Source organism: Pelmatolapia mariae, linkage group LG15 (assembly GCF_036321145.2).
Source record: "Pelmatolapia mariae isolate MD_Pm_ZW linkage group LG15, Pm_UMD_F_2, whole genome shotgun sequence".
In the NCBI taxonomy this organism is placed as follows: domain Eukaryota; kingdom Metazoa; phylum Chordata; class Actinopteri; order Cichliformes; family Cichlidae; genus Pelmatolapia; species Pelmatolapia mariae.
The window spans coordinates 24,349,796-24,372,505 of record NC_086240.1 but is presented as its reverse complement, the minus strand read 5'-3'; the positions used below and the strand labels follow the sequence as shown (position 1 = coordinate 24,372,505).

The 22,710-nt window shown below is 37.5% G+C and overlaps 1 protein-coding gene across 1 annotated transcript in view; it reads right to left on the bottom strand.

Annotated features, from left to right (window-relative positions):
* The window catches only part of galnt14 (UDP-N-acetyl-alpha-D-galactosamine:polypeptide N-acetylgalactosaminyltransferase 14 (GalNAc-T14)), a 220,890-nt gene that overhangs the window by 58,574 nt on the left and 139,606 nt on the right, over window positions 1-22,710 (bottom strand). Inside the window, exons 5-8 of the mRNA XM_063495902.1 lie at window positions 21,978-22,043; window positions 12,320-12,441; window positions 7,347-7,434; window positions 4,290-4,374 (exon numbers count right to left, since the gene is read on the bottom strand). Of these exons, the coding sequence (XP_063351972.1) occupies window positions 4,290-4,374; window positions 7,347-7,434; window positions 12,320-12,441; window positions 21,978-22,043 (361 nt within the window). The remainder of the gene's footprint in view (window positions 1-4,289; window positions 4,375-7,346; window positions 7,435-12,319; window positions 12,442-21,977; window positions 22,044-22,710) is intronic.

Sequence of the window (22,710 nt, the reverse complement as noted above, 5' to 3'; positions counted from 1 at the left end):
GTTTAGTTATAATTGTTGTTTAACTGAATCTTGACGTCAGAGGTTTTGTATTGTTCTTTCCAAAGATGGTTACCTGTAACATTTTTCAAAAGAAACAGTCTAATTTCTTTGCTGTGATTGATTCCAGAGAACACGGAAGAACTGACATTATTTAACTGTTGATTTATATAGATTCAGTAGACGAGTAATGTCAGTTTAATTCTTTACCTACTGTCAATGCAATGAAATTAGACATTTTGTTTTGAAAGGTTACTGGTGGATGCCAGCAACCATCTTGGAAGAGAACAATACAATCTGTTATAAGGCCTCCATTTGAAAATTGTGTAATTGATACTAGAATATAATAGCAAAATGTAATTTGAAGATAACATGTAGTATTTAAGTGACCAAGTAGTATTGGGTAAAAGTTATTGAATGGTGTTGGGATAAAGTGAGAATATTGTGAAGGATTAAAATATTCCAAGAGCTCAAATTACTTCATCAAAACATGTTTAAGTCACATTTTATCAACACAAATTGCACAGGTTTATTGAACATGAATAAATTGTGTTAATTTAACTCAATTGTTTAAGTTGCTGCCAAAGCAAAACATCTGTGTGCAACAAATGTCCACCATTGAATTAAGTAAATCCAACAACATATTTTTTTCAGTGTAGAAGGTGGCTGTCTCCTGAATCCAAACTGGGAGCTAGTTCTCCACAGCAGATGAGTCTGTTTCTAGAACGAGTTATGACTGAGTTATGTTTCAAGTAGCAGTTTCATCTGACAGACAGTTTACCACCTCTGTGTCCGAGCTAATGAGGTCTAATAAACTTACATGCATTCATAATAAACAACCTATAGAGAAATTTAGACTGTAAAGACAAAAGTTTAAGCTCATTGTACAAAAACAAGAAATTCATGATATATATATATATATAAATATATATATATATATATATTTTTTTTTCATATTATACATATATCATTAATCTATATTTGAATAGAAAAATTCCACAAAGAGAGGGATGACAATAGGTTCAGATTTTTTTTAATAAAAGCAGAAAAATGGGCCTGAAAGGCAAAATCAGTAGGTTTTTGTTTTTAATAACTTCCCAAAGGCAAATGTAAACACATGAAAAACTATTGCACACCGAGGAATGTGTTGCTGGAAGGCATAGCTGCATTTCTATTTGCCAATGTGGATTTAATAAAAGGAAATATTGGGTGTGAATTTTGATGCTGTTTTAGTTTTATGCGCCTCAGTTTTCCACCATTTCTTTGACTGCTCTCCATCTATATGTTTCTGAACTTTTATGCACAATAAAACACAAAAGTGAAGAACACCTTCACAGTTTAGCTTTAAAAGTATCAATAATAAGAAAATAATAAGAAATCTGGTTTGAAATGAGTAACAAGCACATGAGTGTGGCAAGTTAATTATAAGATAAAATAAAAAGTATAACAAATTTGACCAAAAAGCAATTCCAATAAAAATATTATAGAAATGGGTTAAAAAGGGAATATGAAGGTGGTACAATTTGGTGTAGCAGAGAAATATTACTTTGCTAAGAATAAGTGAGGTGAGCCATATGGTGAAAGACTGCAGGGATTTGGGTTTGATTCCACCTGGACTGTTTTCTGCATGTCGTTCCTCTTGCTCTCGCCCTGCTTTTCTCTCTGCTCTCCATCGTATAAGTGGGCATGATACGAACTATCATGTCTTCTTATCAACATTTAGGTATGAAGCTAATTTAAAAGTTACATTTGGTGAGCAATATTAAAAACCATCATCAGCTTACGTTTAATTTAAATTCTGGTACCTTTGACCTAACAGTGCCGATGGATGCTACAGGCTGTTCTGCATCTGCATCATCAATTACTATAAATCACACTACTGCAAACTCCACAGTTCCATAATCTGCTCCTACTGTCTAGTATAACCTTTGGCAAAAGTACAGTATCATCATTTTAAAAAAATAATATCAATTTAATCAGAACATCACAACTTTTATATAAAACATCAACATTTTTGTTTGTATGTATGCTTGGTGGTATTTGTTGAGCTGTTTGAAATTACCAGCCACTCTGCAGGTACAGACGTTTTCCCAGATTAACTTTCTTGACATCAGCAAGCATGAACACATGACAGGGACGACAAGAGGACGACAAGTCTGTGATCAAATGAGCACAGACGGGACCATAGGGTGACACTACTTTCTGATTTGTTGAGTATCTCAATTGCATCAGTGGGAAGGGACACCGGGATGCGTCAGATGAAAAATTAACTAAGCTGGTAACACGTATCAATTTGCCAATAACACAGATGTAGCATAAGACATCTTTAACCTCCTAAGAACCGAACTCTTTCATGGCATGCATTTTTAATTTTTCTTTGTTATTTGGGTTGATTGGGACCTAAAAAATGTAAAAACAAAGAATTACCAAATTTTTTTTTTACCTAATTTTTGTTTTTGAGAAAAATGAGATCCACATATGAGGGCATTTGTTTCAAATTTTGATAGAACAGTGGCAGTACAATGTCCTCGTAAGTGGATATCAAGCCCTTGTAGAGAAAAATTAAGTACTTTGGTCTAGACGTCCCAAAATGTGATGTCCACATATGTGGACGCCAGGTCCTAGGAGGTTAAATGTAGCAAACCTGCAAACGCAGCATCCAAATAACTGGTGGCTGTGGTAGGGAGGAGGCCACTGAAAGAACTGCCATTAATCCAGGCCACCCACTGAACCACTTACTGGAAAGGCAGAGCTTTCTGTAATAACAGTTTCAGCTTTCAGCTCCACTGCCAAATGACAGAAATAAGAAATAGTTTTACCTCACACCACAACACCTGTATTCATTTTCTTTAGATTTTTGCTCCTTGTTGTATTATACTCTGCCTTTTTACACGGCATTATATTATCTTATTTATTGTTTTATGTAGTGGGCTGCTTTCTCAAATCGAATCGTCCTCATTTCCTTTGCATAACTTTTACCTTACTGATAGCGTTGGTGTTATGGTCATTGTGCCTGCTCGGTGTACTTTTACAACTATAAGTAAAATGAATTGATGCAGCTTGGTAATGAAAAAAATCAACCACCCACATCACCAATAACCTTTTGCAGTACCAGCCATGCTCATTTTAATTATTCAGTTAATAGTAGCTCGTGTATCTGCAGCAATCCTGGCAGCATGACTGAGGAGGGCACGATACGACTTTGAGGAGTTACACTCGTGTCTCTTTGGAAGCAAAAGGAGGTCATTCATCACCTCGCACAGCTTACTTTTAAGTGTGATCCCACTGAAAAACCAACAGAAATGTGTTGAGGATATTCTGAACTGCCCCTTGCTGTCCTAATGTGCTAACCTGCTCCAACACCTTGAGAAAATATTGGATTTATTTACCACTTGTCCCTTAAACATATTTATAATTTATCCCATGTTATTTTACAGTTGGCCATAATGCTATAGTTTAGACATTGCTGTTGTAACTTTGCTCTACATACTATCCCGGGTTTGTTTGTGGTAACTTTATGTTACAGTTTACATCCATGCGTATGTTTTTAAAGCAAATACTACTGAAACATAAGATCATTTGAATTTTCTTCTGTTGAAAGGTCAATTTCTGGTAAATTACACTTGTTAATGTTGCTTTGGTTATACTTACAATAGTTTGTCCCTTTGTTCAGATCTTACATCCAAAACAGGTGTGGGGGAGGGGCCGGCCCAGCACTTCCTGTTTATATGGGGTTTATATCATGATGTCATTGATTGCATCACTGGGTACAACCAAATGGTTTTTCCTTTTTGCATAGTGAAGTGGTTTACTTTTCAAACCATTTATTTGTGTAAATGAGTTTGTAAATTAGATGAATAATCTTATTCCTGTTTCTTTGTTTAGATTTCGTTGTTTGGTTTAACCTATTTTTTAACAGTAGAGACTAATGAGGTTCATCATCTTCTGGATTTGGTGAAAATTTAAAAACAAAGAGTAAATTTAAAACATTTACTCTTTAAGTTTTATACTGAACTTAATTGTTCAGAATTCATCCCAAGAAGACAACTAAACCCGTGCTATTGCACTTTTTCCTTTTCATCCTCGACTGTCGTTTCATCAGATTTCAGTGCATCTCTTTCCTTTTGTCCCCTCACTCCTCCTCGTGTCCTTTGTTCCTACTCTTTAACCTCCTCTTCTCTACCTTCTTTGTTTCCACTTGTCTGCACTTACTTAATGAGCCCTGGGTTCAGAATCTATACACCCACAGTTATACATTTTAATGTTTGAGTTTTTGTGTATGCGTGCATTACTTGATTGGCTGGGTCGGGTCAGTCCGGCGGGCTCTCTGTTCAGGCGACAACTGCTCCCACTTAAAATGGAGACTCCAATCAAAGCCTGAGGGAGAACAACAGAGTAAAGAACATGCTTTAAATAATACTGAGTACAGAGGCTACTGTGCTGTACCAAAACATCAAGGTCACTGTTATGCTATGCTTTCTTTAGAATATGTATATAAAATAGTTAATGACAAGACAAATAGAGATATATTTTATTTTTCTGATACTAGAGGAAAAACTTCAGGAAAGAAAATGTTGTGTTGGCTCGTGTAGTTTTTTGTGTGCTTACAGTCCACCTACCACAGTACTCCCCTCCACTCTCTGTTTGTATGTCTTTAGACTTCAACATGTGTGTGAATGTCAGGATCAATGCAGATGGATCTGATGACCGTCTTTTTTATGATTTCAGCGACAGGTTCATCTATAATTAAAATGCTCTTTATAAGCGCGACTATCACTATCGATTCTCCTTCCTGTGTGATTGTGCGTGCACAGTGGACAGCCCTATTATCTGCATTGATTGGCGGACCGCTTTCACCAAGAAAATAAGACTGGTAAAAGAGTCTAATGGAAGGAGAGAGGTACTATGAAGTCAACAGATAAAGTGGGGGGTAGTGCAGATCGCAGACAGAGAACACAGTTATGTGTTGTTCTGGCTTATTTTCAGGCCGTTTAGCTTTAGCTCATCTGCAAGTATACTCCTGCTGAGCTAACAGAAATGTTCAGTTTCTACATTTATTCAAGTCACTAATTTAATGTTTTAAAAAGCATTTACAAAAGCATGATGGTCTTAAAGATGATGTCAGGATCCTGATGGCAGCGAACGAACTGACTGATATCTAAGAATTTGATATCAACAAATGAAAAGGACTGCGTTAACTGTTCAAAGAGTGTGTCATTTTATGTGCCTACACTTTAAGCACATTTCAAAGCTGTGTGAGAGAACCTTACTGTGCACATATAGACAATGCTGGGCAAGAGTCTTGAGCCACCCCTCATTTATTGAGATTCTCTATTTTCTAAAAATAGAAAATATGTTCAGGGATTTATTTAAAAGTGCACATATACATGGATATACAGTATACAAGGCAATCGCTGACTGGCAGAACCAGGCTCAGGGAGGGCCGGCCATCTGCCACGACTGGTTGGGGTGAGAGACTGGTCTCTCTTAGGTATCTTTCTTCTTATTTCTATTAGTAGTCTTCAGGAATAGTTCCCCAGGCTTCCTGAAGGACATTTCAAAGTTCTTTGCATGTTTGCTGCCTTTTGTTCTGTTCTCTGTCGAGATGACCCTCATTACTTAAATAATGTAGAGGTCTGGGGAGGCCAATCCATGCTGATAGTGGTCCATTGTGTGCTTTTACTGCTTTGGCTGTGTGTTTGGAATTATTGTCATGCTAAAAAATACCATAAGGCCTGTTTCCACTGATTTTCAGTCCAGTTCTTGTGTAACTTGGCACAGCTCAATCTTTCTTTCATGTTTTGATCTGTCACAGAAAAACAGGGTGTGAGGGGGAGGCTCCCACGCTCCCTGTTTGTCATCAAAACGTGATGAAATGTCAACTCTTGGTAGGAAGACAAGAGCAGCCATATGGACACGTTTCTCATTTGATGTCAAGGAAGATAAGACACGTGAAACATGTGGCGCCACTGTCACTGGTGAAAACACGACAAACCTTTACACTTTATATTTTAGTCAACTGAAACAACTTCGGTCTAGTCTACTATAATCTTATCATATTTAATCGACTAAAACTAAACTCAAACTAAAAGAATCTAGAAGCTTAAATTATGACAAACACTAAATCAAAATTTGCTGTCAAAATTAACACTGGTCAAGACACAACACCAGTTCATCCCTTGAATGATTCATAGAATCATTAAGAAACAAACAAAAGAAAGAAAGAAAAACCTAAAAGAAAACAAACAACGATAAAAATACACTGGAAACAGTCAGGTACAGCGACTGGACTGGACTGGACTGGACTGGACTGAAAATGAGTGACAAAGCAGTCAATATGCAAAGAAACACTTTAAAAGTCCTTCAGAAAGCCTGGAGACCAATTGCTTTAAAGACCACTTTAAAATTACAAGAAAGGTCTGGATCTTTGGATACAAAATATGAAGATGTGATCATTCTTTCACAGCTTGCATGCAAACTGATTCTTGTGTTGGATTAGTGTTGTGTCCTAAGTCTTTTTGACCAGCACAGTTCTCTGAAACTCCATGTTTTTCACAGAGTTTGTGTTATATTGGTAAGTGAACATCTGCAGTCCACAGCTGTATGCCATGCTGTAGTCAATTAATCAAACAATTGAAACGTTGGGGATGGGATTGGGGGACTAACTAAATATGCTACATTCCACCTGCTAGCCTTTTTTGTCTTAGAAGAATTATTAACAGAAAGACAAAACTATGATAAATAATAATAAAAGGCATTTCGTTCTTTTATTTGGAAATATATTTAGATTCATGCCTCTGCTTTTTCAACATCAAAAAGCATTTGAGCCTTAAGACTGTTGCAGTTTATTTCTTAAAAATAAACAATTAAATTTGAGAACATAAACCTACAGTCTCTAGTTCCCTTTGCAATGATGGAAAGAAAGTTCGTGCACTCGCTACACAGTTTAAAACCAAGACATCAGCACTTATCTGTGTAGAAACTGGGCAGAAAAAAAGGGCAACTCTAACAAAATCTGAATATTCAAGGACACACGGTTGAGGGACTTTAGTGCACATTTCAAAGATAAGATGATTCAAGGACAGCAACTATTCATGGTTCTCGAGGGGTCCAATATGAGCGAATAAGAGTCACTGCTAGAAGAAGAAGAAAAAAATATATATCTCAAAGCATTTAATGTTCACAGCAGCCAGAGAGAACAGGTTCATGAACTCATCACGAACTTATCATCAAGGGCCACCTTATAAGTCAGAAACCCAAAGGGGTTTCTCTCTGTCATCAAAACACTACCCAAAGGTGCCTCAGAGCTGTTTGTTTCTGAGTGTAGATGGAAGAAAGTGGTTGTTTACCTCCACGGAGATCGGCCGAGGCTGCCACATAAGCAAACGTATCCATGTTGATGATGTCGATGACTGGGCTAACCACTCGAGACGGGTCCTGGACACACAAAAAGAACCACACACATTTGTGCTTAATTAGGGCTTCAGATTATTTTTTTAAAAAGTGAAATGCAAGGGAAATAAAACAAGCTACCAAGGAAGAAAAAGAGAAAGAAGTGAATGTGTTTCTGCTTTCATCACCAAATTCTGTTCGAATAAATGAGGCGCTCAGTCCAGTGTGTTCATCTGTGTGTGAAACAGACTGTAAACTCCAAGGTCATTATACTGCACTTCTCCGAAAGGGAATTTCAGTCATTCAGCAACAATCATGCAGACAGCAAATGTAGCAAGGTGAGATTGACCACTACCTCTGTTGACTTTAATTCAGTGCTACTTTATTCACTTCCCTGTCATTAATGTCAGACCACTGAGCCACATGAAATGAAAGATACAGAAAATGCTTTTAGGTGACAGCACAATTTATTAAGAAGCAGCAGAGAAAATGAGTAACACAGCAATAGGTTACTGGAGGTAAACACGAGGGCTGTGTAGAATTCAATATTTTAGTTTGCGACCTTCAATACGGGCTCTGGTATTTCATTTTACTTGTGTTAGGGCTATATTGGAATTGACGAATAAAGAAAGGTCTGACACCTAGCTATCCTGATGGAAAGCACTCCAACTTGTTTTTCCTGTCTTTAGACGGGGTTAACGTAGCATTGTCTTCGTCTTACTAAAACAGCAAAGCTTGCTGCATAATTTTTTGTCAAGTGATGTTTGCAGCACAGCGCATATTTAGAGCATGACATTGACTGAGATATATAAAAGACTGATATTACTAATACATATTCTTAATTATTGGCTTGCAAATAATTTTTTTTCTGTTTATTTTGGTGGATGCGACCATATTGGAGTAGAGACACAGACAAAGATACTTTCTGATTAGAGATGGGGAGAGCTAATTTAATACCTGGCTAGAGTTCAGCATGCCCCTTGTGTTCATACCTACCTCTACTAGTCCTTTAAACCAACCAAATCCTTAACTATGCATAACTTTGAGGTTTTATTTGATTTAAACAGGTAAGTAATATAAAACTCCTCCTTCACAGGGCTGTCAGAAGGAAGAAAATAACTAGAGAGATCAAAACCAGAGAGATTTTGGTTGTAAGACAATGTATTTCTGCTCTAAAGCTGACCCTTTGTGTTTAAGCCAACCCCAAGTGGTTATTTAAGAAACTGAAGTTTTTGGCTTCATTTGCTAGACTTTTCAGCCACTTTAATTTGTATTTCTTGTGCTCTGCATGCCACTTTATTACAGTGATTTTCTGGTTTATGGCACTTTTGAGACTTTTCTGAAGTAACAACCAAGCAGCTGCCCACTCAACTCTACAGTTTGGTTCATGTGGTTCAGAGAATGAGATCCCCAGAGTAGCGCAACAATAATTTTTTAAAAAACATTTGGAAAGCACATCCTCCATCAATGAACTATTTTCCACTTTTAAACAAAGTGGTCTGGAAATGCACCAAACTTTTTTTTTTCTCTCTTTTTCTGGTGTTTCTTGTACTTCACCTCTACCAACTTTCATGAAATTCAGCTGGCAGTTTTCTACTAAGCTTGCTGATAGATCTCAACTCATGTCCCAGTGGAGCAACTAATCCTATAGATAGATTTCATTTCTGTGTTGGAAATAAGCAAATTTATAAGCTTAAATCATGCAGACAGGATGCGGGAAAAAAAGGTTAGCGTGTAAAGTGGCTAACTTTTTAAGTGAACATTTAAAGCCATTAAAAATGTAATGCTTGATATTTGTGACTGGTTGATGAGACTGTAAAAAATGGGATAATATCAAGCACCAACAAAAATTCCCGTATCCCTCAACCCTGTGTAATCGTCCATAAGGCCATAAGATGCTCATGGATTTAGTTTAGTTATTGCCTCCTTAACCCTTAAACAGAGTCCTAAATCCTTTTAAAGTGAAAACTGGCAAAAATGGCTGCACTTGATTTTCCTCATATTTTTTCCTTGATGGTGCCATTTGCTCTTTACAAGGATAAACGGTACAAAATCTCTCTTGCACACACCCACACACACTGGCGCTGCCAGACTTGCACTCCCTTTTAAATCATGAAGTGTCCCTCTATTAGTTTGGTCAAACGGCTGGATGCATCTTCAGCCAGTGATATTACAGAGCAGGTGGAGCGGTTCTGGACCATTAGCTGCAGGGTCAGTGCAAGGGGACGCAAGCTGCATCCTTCTACAGCTTCAGCCACATTACAAAGCACTCTGTCTGCTTTAATAGCTGTTAGGGTAATGACACTGTGCAGCACTCAGGGTGAAGCATCACGACATTACTGTCGTAACCGGATAACTGTTATTTTCAAATCACTCTGGAGCATTTTCTTAATTTTAGCCATTTCTTTTTTTTTCTCCACCTGAATAGAAACGAGAATATTTGATGAGTAAGTTGAGAGGAATCTGACCCCAAAGCAATCTGCTTCTTTTGTGGTTTTGGACTCTTATATTTTTAAAGTGCAACTTTCAATCATTTATTGAATTTTACAAACGAATAAATGTATAAATGAATTATAAATGATTTTATAAATGAATATTGAATTTTAATAAATGACCTGTTTTACCTAGTCATCCCTGAGTATTTTACGCAAGCATGCAAGGAAGTTGTGTTGAGGCAGACGTTTGACTATTGACAAAATTATTATCTAAATTGTCCCTTCAGAAAACCCATTATTCCAAAACAACAAGCACTCTAGGCTTTAATGCAATTCTTTCTATATTTTTAATCACTAATACCATCTTTCAAATCATTTTTAAATCCAACAGTGCATGCAGGGAGTGCTAGTGTTAATTTTGTTCATTGCTCTTCATGTAAACAATTATTCTGTCTTCTTTTCCTTCATTTAGGAGTGAGGTTTATAGGTGATGTTCACTGAGAGTCCATAGCGCCTAAATAGCCCTGTCACTGTTAAAACATGTGACATATCCCGCATCCTCCTTTACCTTTCCTAAGAAATGACTGGAAATACTAATGATCCATCAACATATTCACTACATGTTTGGCCGTTCATTGTGATTATCGCTTTTGTTTTGCAGCTCTCTTTGATTGCACATGCACATGTAGCAACAAATGAGTAATGTTGCTAAACACAACCAGGATCTTTTTATGTTGACATGCTCTGAAAATATTAGTGTTAATTGGTGAACAATTACAATAAATTGTTGCCTTGGTGCTGAAAGACGAAAGCAAAAATGTTAATGTGATAGATATGGGGCTGAGTAAATACTCTCTAGATTCAATCAGTGGTAAATAGCTGGGAAATTTCTATTTATTCAAACGAGAAGATGCATATTTGCATGTATTATTTCTCAATTACTTCCCTGATAATGAAATTACAATAAATTATTTATTTGACACAAGTGACAAAATAATGATTTGTTAGCATCAAACAGTAAAGTATTCAAAAAAGGCTTTTTTGGCACAACAGAAAAAGCTTGACAACAACTAAAAGAGAACAAAATCAAAATATATGATAAAATCGATCAGATGTGAAATACAGAAAAGCAGATAACCTGAAATTTGGACAAGACTTTAGCTCTCTATATCAATAAGACAGACAATTATTTTGCGGGGAATGTGATTTTACGGTAGCCTGGAGTTTTGACTACGTGTGTGTGTTAATCGGATCAATACCTCATACATTTAAATCTAAATATACGACTATAGAGTGACTACATAGACAGTGATGGATCACTTTTGTGCTTGAACACACACAGGCGTACACACACAAACACACACACGAATAAACCATGAGTATAAATATGGATGGTGATGGTACAGCAGCAGAAACAGATCAGACTCTCTGGTGGATTTATTTATTGATCGCTCCTCTGCAGATTGAGATCAAAGGTCTTTAATAGTAGGCAAACAACTGTTGACTTGATGAATTGGAGAAGTTCAAGATAGGTGTTAAAATTAAAACGAACTGGAGAAGAGAGTATGCGAGGCACATGGACAGGGAAGGAGATGAGAAAGGCCATGTAACGTCATAAAGCAAATCAAAAGAAGGTGATGGTATGTGTAAAGCCAGGGTAGGATAGAAAAGGATGTAAGAGGAAGTGAATAGGGAGACTTCAAGAGAGCAGAGAAACGAAGGAGGAAAAGAGATGAGGATAGAAAAGAAAAGAGGACGTTTCAAGAGGCCAGAAAGAAGCTGAGAAGAGGCCAGAGAAGGGAGGGGGAAAATTACAAGAAGATGTTAAGAGAAAAGGAAGAAAAGCAAAGGTGTGAGAGTAATGGCAGTAGCACAGGGAGGAAGACATGAGGTGGGGAAAGTAGAACACAGTGCAATAACCAAAATTGTTGGATAAGAGGTGAAAACAGGAGAGGAGATGAAAATGGAAAAGAAAAGGTGCAATTGTACCGAAGAGTAAGTAAAAGTAAAGGAGACGAGAGACGGAAAAAGGAAGAAAGGAAGAAAGGAAGAGAGATGTGACAGGACAAAGGGGAGCGGAGAAGAGGTGGTGAGAGAAGGGAAAACAAGGTGACGAGAGATGGGATGGGGAGGACAAGAAGAGCAGACACAAGCAGAAGAGAGCAGACGGGAGAGTAAGAGGGGTGAAGAAGAGAGTGCCGCACTTATTTCTTAATGAGAGGCAATCAGACCAGCAGCTATTTTCTCTCATGGCACGATTTCACTTCGACCACTGGAGTCATCACGCAGAGGCTTTTTGTTGAGCGGTAAAGCATGCCATATTTGCAGATTGGCCTTGGTGAAGTTATCGATGGTCATTATGCCTCGTGACTCACATATATATGTGTGTATATACAGACACATCTGGAACATGAGAGGGTTGTAATTTGATAGAGAAATTTTCACTCACACATACTTCGTTGTATTACAGTTTATAAATGAACATGAAGTTACACCTCTTTGATCCTTTGCAGGAGGGGTGGCAGCCAGTCTTTGTTGACCTCACAGTGGCTGTCCAGGAAGGTCAGCACTTTGGCTCTTGCAGCGTCCGTCCCCCGCACTCTGGACCTGATGAGACCTGAAGCAGACAAACAGAAAGACAGTTTAATCTCATCCCTGTTCATGCAAAACCTTCAAAATATTAACCACATCTATTTAAAATTATAACTTTTATTACACAAGTCCTAATTAACAATTGTTATTCACACTGCACTTTTAAATATCATTGACAAAATTAGGCAAGCAGTTTAAATGTTGTGGCTGATGGACATAATAATAAATAATAAATAATAATAATAAAGGACAATGCAATTGCACCAACATGTCTTTTTAAAAAAATAAATAAATAAATACAAAATAAACTGAATAGAGAAGACATTTAATAGCAGGGTCTTTTGAAAAAATGCATATAATCCAAATCTATAATTATTTTTGCACTGAAAACCATTTCACTATATCCCCCACTGAGAAGCACATTAAGACAATGTGTCCATGTGCATAAATAGAACCAACAGGTTTGATTTTAATTTGTCACTCATGCTTTAGCTTTTAAAATAAGGTTTGGAAAACACTGTATCTTTTCTGTAATAAAGCTTTAACCATACAAGGTACCCGGTACGGGGTGGGTGGGGTAAAATAAATGTATAAAATTGTCATAGAAATACTCAGATACAGATTTATTACATGAAAGTGGTGCTGTACAAGATTTTCAGCATCATTTTGAGTTGTACTTAAAGTAACTATATCAAATATGTTGAATGCCTCTTTTTAAATATTGCTGGTAGCTTTACATATAGCAATGCAGTTACTCCATAAAAAACTAAAGCTTTAAATGTTGTGGAGTGGAACAACATTTGTATCAAATAACAAAAAAACCCAAAAACATTTGGAAAAACCAAAACAAAGAAAAAAAACAAAGGAAAATGACTATTGAAAAAACTATTGAAAAAAATACAACTAAATAAATAAAACAATTACGGTGTTTGTGAAATTGTGAAATATGATTCATAACACTGAAAAAACGACTACAATATGATAACATCATCAGTTCAACATGGTGTTGTTGTGCCAACTTAAAAGACTTTTGTTTAATTTCAGTCTTCTGTAAACAACAGATCTAAATTTGTAAACAATGTAACAACATTTAATCATCCAACCACAATTAAGAAACAGCCATAATTACAGTGAGCACCAATAGTACTGATAGAGTCGATTTACTGCACCTTTCTCAGTCCCATTACAGTCTCATACACACTTTAACATTGAAATGTTGTGTACAGTATGCTCTTGGATACCGTCGATATTGAACTTAAAGCCCTCCCAGCTTTTCTTTGCTAAATTGAAATCCTCCGCGTTGCCGTCTGAAATTGATTCTTTTCCGGGCGGCAGATCGGATAAGACAGTATATACTCAAGTTTCACGCTCACAAGCTGTGACTATCAGTTAAACACACACAATCTCCATCCGCTCGCTATAAATATACACGAAGACTTTCATTGAAAAGACCCCACAGCAGCAGAAGAACAAGACAAAGAATATTTCAGGCACTGGTGAGAATGGAACCCGTAACCTTGGATGTATTAGTGCCTTGCTCCATTTATTGACACCCCATTTCTTGCTTTCTCTCTCTTTCACTTGCTCTCGCAGTCAGTCAGCAGAGGGGAAAATCGATGCAGGGCTCTTAGAGGGCCTGTCAGACATGGACACAACCTTTTAACAGGCGCATCACTCTCTGCATTTGTGTGTCTGTACGTGTGTGTGTTGGAGAACAGGTTTGCGTATCCATTTTTAAACAAGAGGGAGAGAAAAGCAAAGAAGGGAGTGGAGCAAAAGGCAAATGTGTGCGTCAGTTAACTGCAGTTGTGTTTTAGTAAGACAAAGACAGACAAAGTGTGTGTGTTTGTGTGTAAATGAGCCTGTTAAGGAGGTCTCCCTGACGGGGTCCAGTGTTCCCCTCTATTTGGACTAAATGGTCTAATCGATACTCCCTGACACGGAGACGTAATGTGTGTGTGAGTGCGTGCACTTTTGAATATGTGTGTGGTACATGCGCAAAGAGGAGTCTGCATTGTTGTATGTGTGTTATCGTGATAGTGCTGGGGCCCATTGTGAATGTGTGTGTGTGTGTGTGTGTGTGTCGGTGACATTGTACAAAGGGCCGTGAAGTTTCACGCGGCGCCGTTAGGCCGAGGCTCAGCCAATTAAAAATCCCATTTCATCCTCAATAAGGCTTTATTTTCTGGATGGATGGACACACACACACACACACACACGTACTCAGACACATAAACTGGACTCACATACAAGCAGGGACACACACACACACACACACATCTGCACTGACAGAAGTGGACGCCCATTTACTTAGATACACACACACACACACACACACACACACACACACACACACACACAGTGCATGGCGGGCTGACTTTGTACAGAGGAGAGTGTTAATCTACACTGATAACTCTTAACTGTCTCCACCTATCAGATGTGGGTCTGTGTTTGTGTAGACACCTTTTATTTGAAACCAGTGTAGTGAGGACATTTTGACCAGGCTTTGAAACTTTAAAGGGCTGTTTGAAGGTTAACATCTTAACAGATTAATATCAGATAAAAAAAAATGCATAATGTCTTTGTTAATGTGTCCTCACTATTGTACAAATGGGCATTTTTGTGTGCTATTGGACTTCTACGCTTGAGTGGATCCATTAGAGTTGTAAGAAGTGAGGGCATTTTGTCTGGCAATTGATCCAAAGAGTGCATTATGCTTGAAAAGAACTAGTTAGTACAAAGTGCCGTCTGTCTAGTTTAGCTGTTATGAATGGCCACACTTGATGGCATCATGAAAAGCCCCATGTCATTAAAAAGGATAATCATATGCTCTTCACAAAGAATTCACTATGTTGTATTTGGTTGTAGACATGAAAAGCATGAGTGATGGCACTTTTAGAGAGAAGTTCAAACTCTGCTCTCCCTTTTCTGTGCTGCATGAATGGCTTACATTGGTGTAGTTGTTGGACTGTCAGTTTCAGAATACTACCAAAATTGCTGGCGAGATACCTTCCAACGTGCGAAGCTGGAAAGGTGTCAATATTGTTGATCACGATAGCAACTGTGGCTCAAGGGGTCATCCACCAGCAGTTTTCGTATTAAAGTATCCTTAGACAAAATTTCAGAAACTGCCCCGTGTGTCATTTGTGTATGAATGTATGTGTAGTTGGTGTATGAAAGTACAACGTGTTCTTATTCAGGACATCAAACACTACCTTTCTGCCAGAGCCACTGGCATCTTACAGATACACAATAGGTGTCTGTCAGCAAGGTACTGCAGTAGTGAAGTGGATCTCATTCTTAAGTCTGTCCATATGGGCACTTTGAAAGAGATCCTGGGGTTGCAGTTAAACACACTGAGAAAGTATTAAAGCCAGACTGGTATGTCAGCCCTGCTGATACTGATATACTTACTGATATATCAGTATCAGGATTTATAACAGTAAATATAAAATGTAAAAAGTAAAAAAGAAATTGGAGAAACAGCCTTCTAAGTGTTGATACTGCATAGTTTGTCCACAAGGGGGCACTTTGCAACTTCCCTCTTGGCAACATGTATTTGGGATATAACAAATGCAATAGCCAGCTGATCTGACGTACATATACGATATAAACATATACACATTTGTTTAAAACCACCAAATGAAGAAAGTGTGAGCGCCAATGGTTTCCTTCAGACGACAGTCTATTTCTAAACTTAGCCAAGAAGTTATGGTCGTCTGAAATACCTAAAAACTATACAGAGTTTTGTTTTTTGGCAGTTTTAATTTTAAACCTAACCAAATAAGATTCTAGCTCTTAAACGTAACCACTTAGTTTGGTTATCTAAAAGCCTGCTGCTTTGCAACGATCACTAGCTGCGGTTGCCTCCGGTGAACAAATGTCAACCCAGCGTGGTTAAGAGGAAACACATCTAGACTAAATCCTGGTGAAGGAATTGTCTGTCTGCATATGTACCTGAGCTAGCACGGTCTGTCCTACCTTGGCAGTGTAGTGGCAGACATTAGGATGCAATAACAGCTGCAGATTGGGGTGCAGCCATGCCACAGGTACAGGTTGGCGCATCTCATCTTAATAACTTCAACCTCTATCAAGAATAGTCTGATTACAAATGGCACTTTCATGCAGCAGCTCAGACACACAGTCCAGCATTCAGCATGTTTACAGCCTGGCTTCAGTCAACATTACTGCCAGGTGGCAATGATGACAATGTCACAGGCCCACTGTTTTTTTTTTCTATTCTGAGACCACTGGCTTGAGAGTGCAGTAAACTGAACCAATTATGAAGCGTGCAAGTGAGTTAATTTGCATTTAGTAAACGAATGATCAATAGCACCACTAATGAAAACCAATTGAAAAGGAAAATTACTCAGAACATCTTTGGGTTTTGCCAAATACAAAGCTTCAAACTGTGGTCTCCTGGTTGGCAAACTTGTAACAAACTCGATCGTTACCCATCCTATTTCCATTTGTGGGATTTGTTGCACCTTAAAAGAGAGCCCTTGTGTTTCAGCATACAATATTTCAATGGCAGGTGCATCAAGGGGCTAGTGCCAATGGACTGTATATATCTATGCAAGGCCAACAGTATTTGACATTCTAGGATAAAGATGCATTGAAATTGCTTTGAGCTGTCCAAATTACCAGAACAAAAAAACTTCATATAAAGGAAATCAATTTACAATTTATCAAGCTAGGTGGGAAAATTAGAGTTCACGTCTGGAACGTCTCCAGACTGGAACACGTATTAGGTAATGACCGATGGGAAAGATTCTTAAAATTCAAATCTAGTTAGGCACCATGGCAAAATGCAAGATGGAAAAAAAAAGATTTAGATTGCAATGCAAACACATAAATCAGGTCTTTTCACACATTTCACAGTGTGTTTTTTTAAGCTAGCAAGGATATTCATACAGTTGGGGGGTTAGCTTTTTAAGGCAAGTACTAAAGCACTTCATTGTTTAGATTTAGTTTTTTCTAAAACAACTTGATGTTTGGATTAATGGTACATGCCAACACTGTGTTCTCACAAACGTGCAAGTACAACCACCTGTGTGTGTGAGTGTGTCAGAGAAGACATACAGTATCAGGCTGGTGTGTTTTTTTATGGCCATTAAAAAGACAATCAAGTCAGAAAGCCTGAAGCCATAAACTATTAACTAGCTGAACTGATGAACCCTGCCGCTGTCTATGTGTGGGTGTGTGTGTGTGTGTGTGTCAGTGTGTGATCAGCATGACTGTGCTATAATGAAATCCTTCAGTGACAGCATGTAGGACAAGTGTTCCTGTTGTTATAGAGAGAGACAGAGAGGTGAGTGAGAAAGAAAGAGGGAAACTATAAAATGCAAGCAACAGAACAGGCAAGCAAGATAAATTTAAAATATGAGGTGAAATAAAGCATCCAGGAAGAGGAAGAAAGAAGGGAGAAAGAAGAACACAGAGAGAGGTATTAGTGAAGTGGAAAGGGGGCTCGTATTTTCAGACGTTTTAGTGCAGTAACCGGAGTTCAAACAGCGCTGCTCTCACCGAGGCAACAACAAGCATGTCAGAAGTGGTTTCTGAGTGTTTTTTCCTTTAGTTTGTTCCTGTGAAAATGCTGCCATTTGATCTTCAGAAGCAATGAGATGTCTGAAAATGTTTCTGTCTGTCACTTTTCAGAGGAACTGCACTGAAAGTAAGCTGTAGCAAAAACTTGATCAGAATACTCCACAGATGATGCTTCACTAGAGGGATTTGTCTTCTGCTGTAAAGGTCTAACATCAGTGGGCGCCATTTAGAAATATTATTACTGTAAAATGGCTTTAAATATCTTTTTTAAACCCCTAATATCACTGTCAAACAATAACAATGGGGAAAAAGGAGCCATGCACCATAGAGAGCCAGAAATTACTTTTTGTTTTTCACACTAACTCTACGGATGAACTTTGTGTTAGTCTGTGATCTCTATTTGGTGGGGGGGTTTCTTATAATTGCACCATGTTGTTACTTTACACTATATTTGAACTCCCCTTCATCTTTTGCAAAGTGCTTGCTATGATCCAATTAGTGTTATTATACTGTATATAAAATGCTGGCTGTAATTACTAACACCCAATAAGTTGTACATCTTTGTAACAGTGTATCACTACAGACAAATTTCTGGTGTGCTTTACTTACAAAGTTGAAAACTATTTTTAGCAATGAACAAAAGGATCCATGTTGAACTTTACCCACCAAAAGATCACATTAAAGAGACACAGAGACACATTAAATCTACAGATGCTGCTCCCATGTCCCTCCTCTCTGGTGATCAGATTACCTTTATTTTGGACCTTTTACCCTTTTTCCTGCAGCTGCCCGCTAATCTACATTTACCATCATTTTATTATTTCAGTTTTGGTTCTGACTGAGAAACAATTCATCCTCTTCTTTGGCTATTAGTCAGATAACATCACAAACTAGTATTCATTTAAAACTGCATCAAACATTTACATCATAGGAGGAGCAACTAATACAAGCTAATCTGTGACTTTAGGACATCTGAATCCTGACTGACGTTGGTCATGACACACATTATTTTCATATTTCTTTAATTATGAGTTTGTGTCCATGAGTCATTGCATTTAAATCACTTTATTAGGCACAGCTGTTTATCTGCTTGTTAACATGGATGTTTAATCAGTCAGTTACAAATTAGCAACTCAATGCATTTAGGCAAGTAGACATTGTAAAGACAGCCTGTAGGCGTAGGCAACCTCTTAGTACTTAGAGGCCCAATATGTCCTAACTGAGGATTTTTTAAGCACCACAGCCCAGCAGAGTATTGTTGCTGACCGTGTCCATCCCTTTATGACCTTAGTGTACCCATCTGCAAATGGCTTCTTCCAGCTGGATAACGTGCCATGTCACAAAGCTCAAATCATCTCAAACTAGTTTATTAAACATGACAGGAAGATGACTGTACTCAAATGGCCTCCACAGTCACCAGATTTCAATCCAATAGAGCACCTTTGGGATGTGGTGGAAGGGGAGATTTGCATAATTGACGTGAAGCCACCTAATCTGCAGCAACTGTGTGATGCCATCATGGCAGTATGGACTAGCCACTTTCTAGCCACCTTGCTCAATCTGTGCCATGAAGAATTAGCATCACTATTCTACCTCTAAAAATAATGAGCATCGGCTAAACTGTAAACAGTCAATTCATTCAAGGTCACACGGGTGGAATTAAATATCTGTACTGTTCTAAATTATTTAAAATTATTCTCTATGAAATGGAGTAACACTTAAACCAAAGCTCTAAATTATTCTGACCTTTCTAACCTATTAATGACATTCTTTCCACTTTTGGAGATGGTCTGTCCAAATTAAATCAAAATGATTTGCATCATTAGAATATGTTTAAATGTCTTTTCATACTGACCATTTCAGGGAAGACCATCATCATACTTTCAACTTATTAGCCAAGCTGTGCTGTGCTTATCCAACAGAATTCATATTATTTAAATCTTCATCTGCAACCCTTGCATATGTTTGTATTGTTTTAAGGGAATCGCCTACCATTGCAATGCAGATGATACACAGTTGCACCTTTCTGCTAAGCCCAACAACTCAACAGTCTCTCCTACCTTTTCTGCCATTACTAATTGGATGTATACAAATTTTCTCCATCTCAATTCTAGTAAAACTGGGGTTCTAGTGTTTTGGACCTGCCAGTTTCTCTAAGGAAGTCACCCACTCTCATTTACGTCACCTCAGAAATACTGCTAAAATAAAACCTTTACTCTCATTCAATCATCTGATGCTTTTAAAACACATTTTAATTTCCCCCACTTTGATTACTGTAACCCACTTTTCACATATACCTCTTGGCCCTTTGTAGCACATCTCCCATTGGTGCAGAAAGCAAGGCTGCTAACAAAAGCTAGCCACCACTCACATATCAAACATATTCTTGTTTATCTTCACTGGCTCCCAGTAAAATTCAGAATCCACTTTAAAGCCCTATTATTAACTCATAACGCTCTACATGAAGATGGCCTGGATTATATATCAGAATTACTTAGACCTTACCACAGCAGCCAACTTCTCAGATAATCTCATCAACATCTTCAAAAACAAACTGTTCCACACACTAAATAAAACCAGAGGAGATCAAACTTTTGACAGTGTAGCTCAGAAAGTTTGGAACAGCCACCCTCAGCCTATCAGGTCTGCTGAATCTGACTTGTGTTAATCAACTGTTGAAAACTAATTTTTATAGGTTAGTGTTCCCTTAATCTTTTCCCCCTTATTTTGTGCCACAATGTACATCTATTTGCATTTGTATGAAAGTGCGTATGTTGGAATGAATGCGTGACCCTGTAGTTCATTATGTCTGTCTTATGGAACATGCATGCTTATTTTTATTGTGTGGCTTTTACTCAAACTGTGAAGCACTTTCTAGCTGTGTTCTGAAAAGCGCTATACAAATAAAGTCATTATTTTCTATACTGTTTTGTAAGTCTTTAAAGCAGCTATCTGTCTGCCTGAGTATGTGTCTGTACTTGGGTCTATTTTGTGAATTTGCTTCTAACAGTGGGGTGTAGTAGTTCTGCGGAATTTAAGTTAAAGTGCAACATTCAGTGGCAAAAAGTTAAACGATTAAAAGACCTGAATGATCCACAGCATGCCACCTCCACTATTGTTTTAGTCAAATAAAATGTTCTTTCAGCCCGAAGTATTTAATCCATTTCAATTCCTTAAAAACCATGCACATACCAAACATCTTGAGTCAGCTACAGCGGGATTATATATGTCTTAAACCTTTTTCTGGCCATTAACCATTTCTTTATTCACAGTATACTCCTGACCCCGCCATATTGTCAAGCTGTCATGTTAATTTATGTATTCCATTCATTCGTATTCTATATTTAAGAGCATGGAGGCAGCTCCAAATGGATTATATGGAAAAATGATAAGCATAGCCATGACGCATGACTGTATTAACCATTAAAATGAGGAACAACATCCATATTTAGTGTGACTGAGGCTTTAACTTCACACTGGTTGTCATCTGTGATTAGGTTATTTATAAATTTTCCTTTTTTTTTAAATTTCAGTATATAAGCTTGCTTTTGAATTAATGTATGTTTGGTTTGAGATTGTGGAAGACATTTTCTTTTCTGTGACATTTTTTTTTATGATAGCCTGCCACTCTGGGCTCTATTTCAGTAGCTCTCCTGTCACTTCAATTCACTTCAGGTCATTTCAGTTCTGCAGTTCAATATGTAGCCAGAGATGAATGAATCAATTTCACTTCACTCACTGTCTTTCTGTCTGTCCACCCGTCTCTGTGTGTTTATATACAGCATGGGATTGTTTAGGCAGAGAGTTTTCAGTACCACCAGTGAAATTTATATTCTTTATACACACCCTGAATAACACCTTTTTATACACATACACACACAAATCTAGCACACCGGTGACAAATGAGATACCAAAAACCTACAAAGAACATAAGAATGATTAAGCATGCAAATTTATACACACTAGCATGTTAAAAATGCTAATGAAATTTTTCAAATGCAACTGCTTCCATACCTTCTCGCTTGTTGTTGCGAAAGCATTTAACTTTGGGCAGTTTGGTGAGAAGCTGGCAGTCACTCTCTGGGAAAGAAAAAAAAACAGCATGAGCAGAATACGAATAATAGAAGGAAACATTGTGTGCTGTGTAATATATATGTTGATAATTTCTTTGAAAGTCTGCAGAGAAACCAAATAGCAGCTCAGTGAAAAAAATGACAAGTTAGACATTTGTCTAGTTGCTGTTCAGCCGGCTGTGAGGTCTCCAATGAATTTCTGAGCTGTATTTTTTTTTTTTTTGTATTTTGTTCTTTTTTTTTAATAAAACTGTCAAAAAATACTCTGGTAGAAAGTGTCAAAATGAAAAGAAGAAAGCAGAAAAAATGAATCACTGCTGTACAATATGTGAGTCATTTAATGAAGTCAAGTTAAGTGAAATTAATATTAATGATTTTTAGAACAGGAAAATAGTGAATGTACTTACAATATAAAAAAGGATTTCAATAGAGTTCCATTATAAATTTCAGAATAATGAGTCAAAGATTGGAAGAAAAAAAAAACTAGAGAAGAAAGAGAAGTCGTCACGGCTCAAAAAACTGGAAAATGTCATGACTTATGATAATATGATGAGTATGTTCTGTCTTACATTCCTAATCACAATGGTGGCGGGATCACAAATGATTACTTAACAGTTAGTTTTTGTTTTTCCCTGTAAGTGTTATTGTTAAAACTTTTCTGAAATATGTTCCTG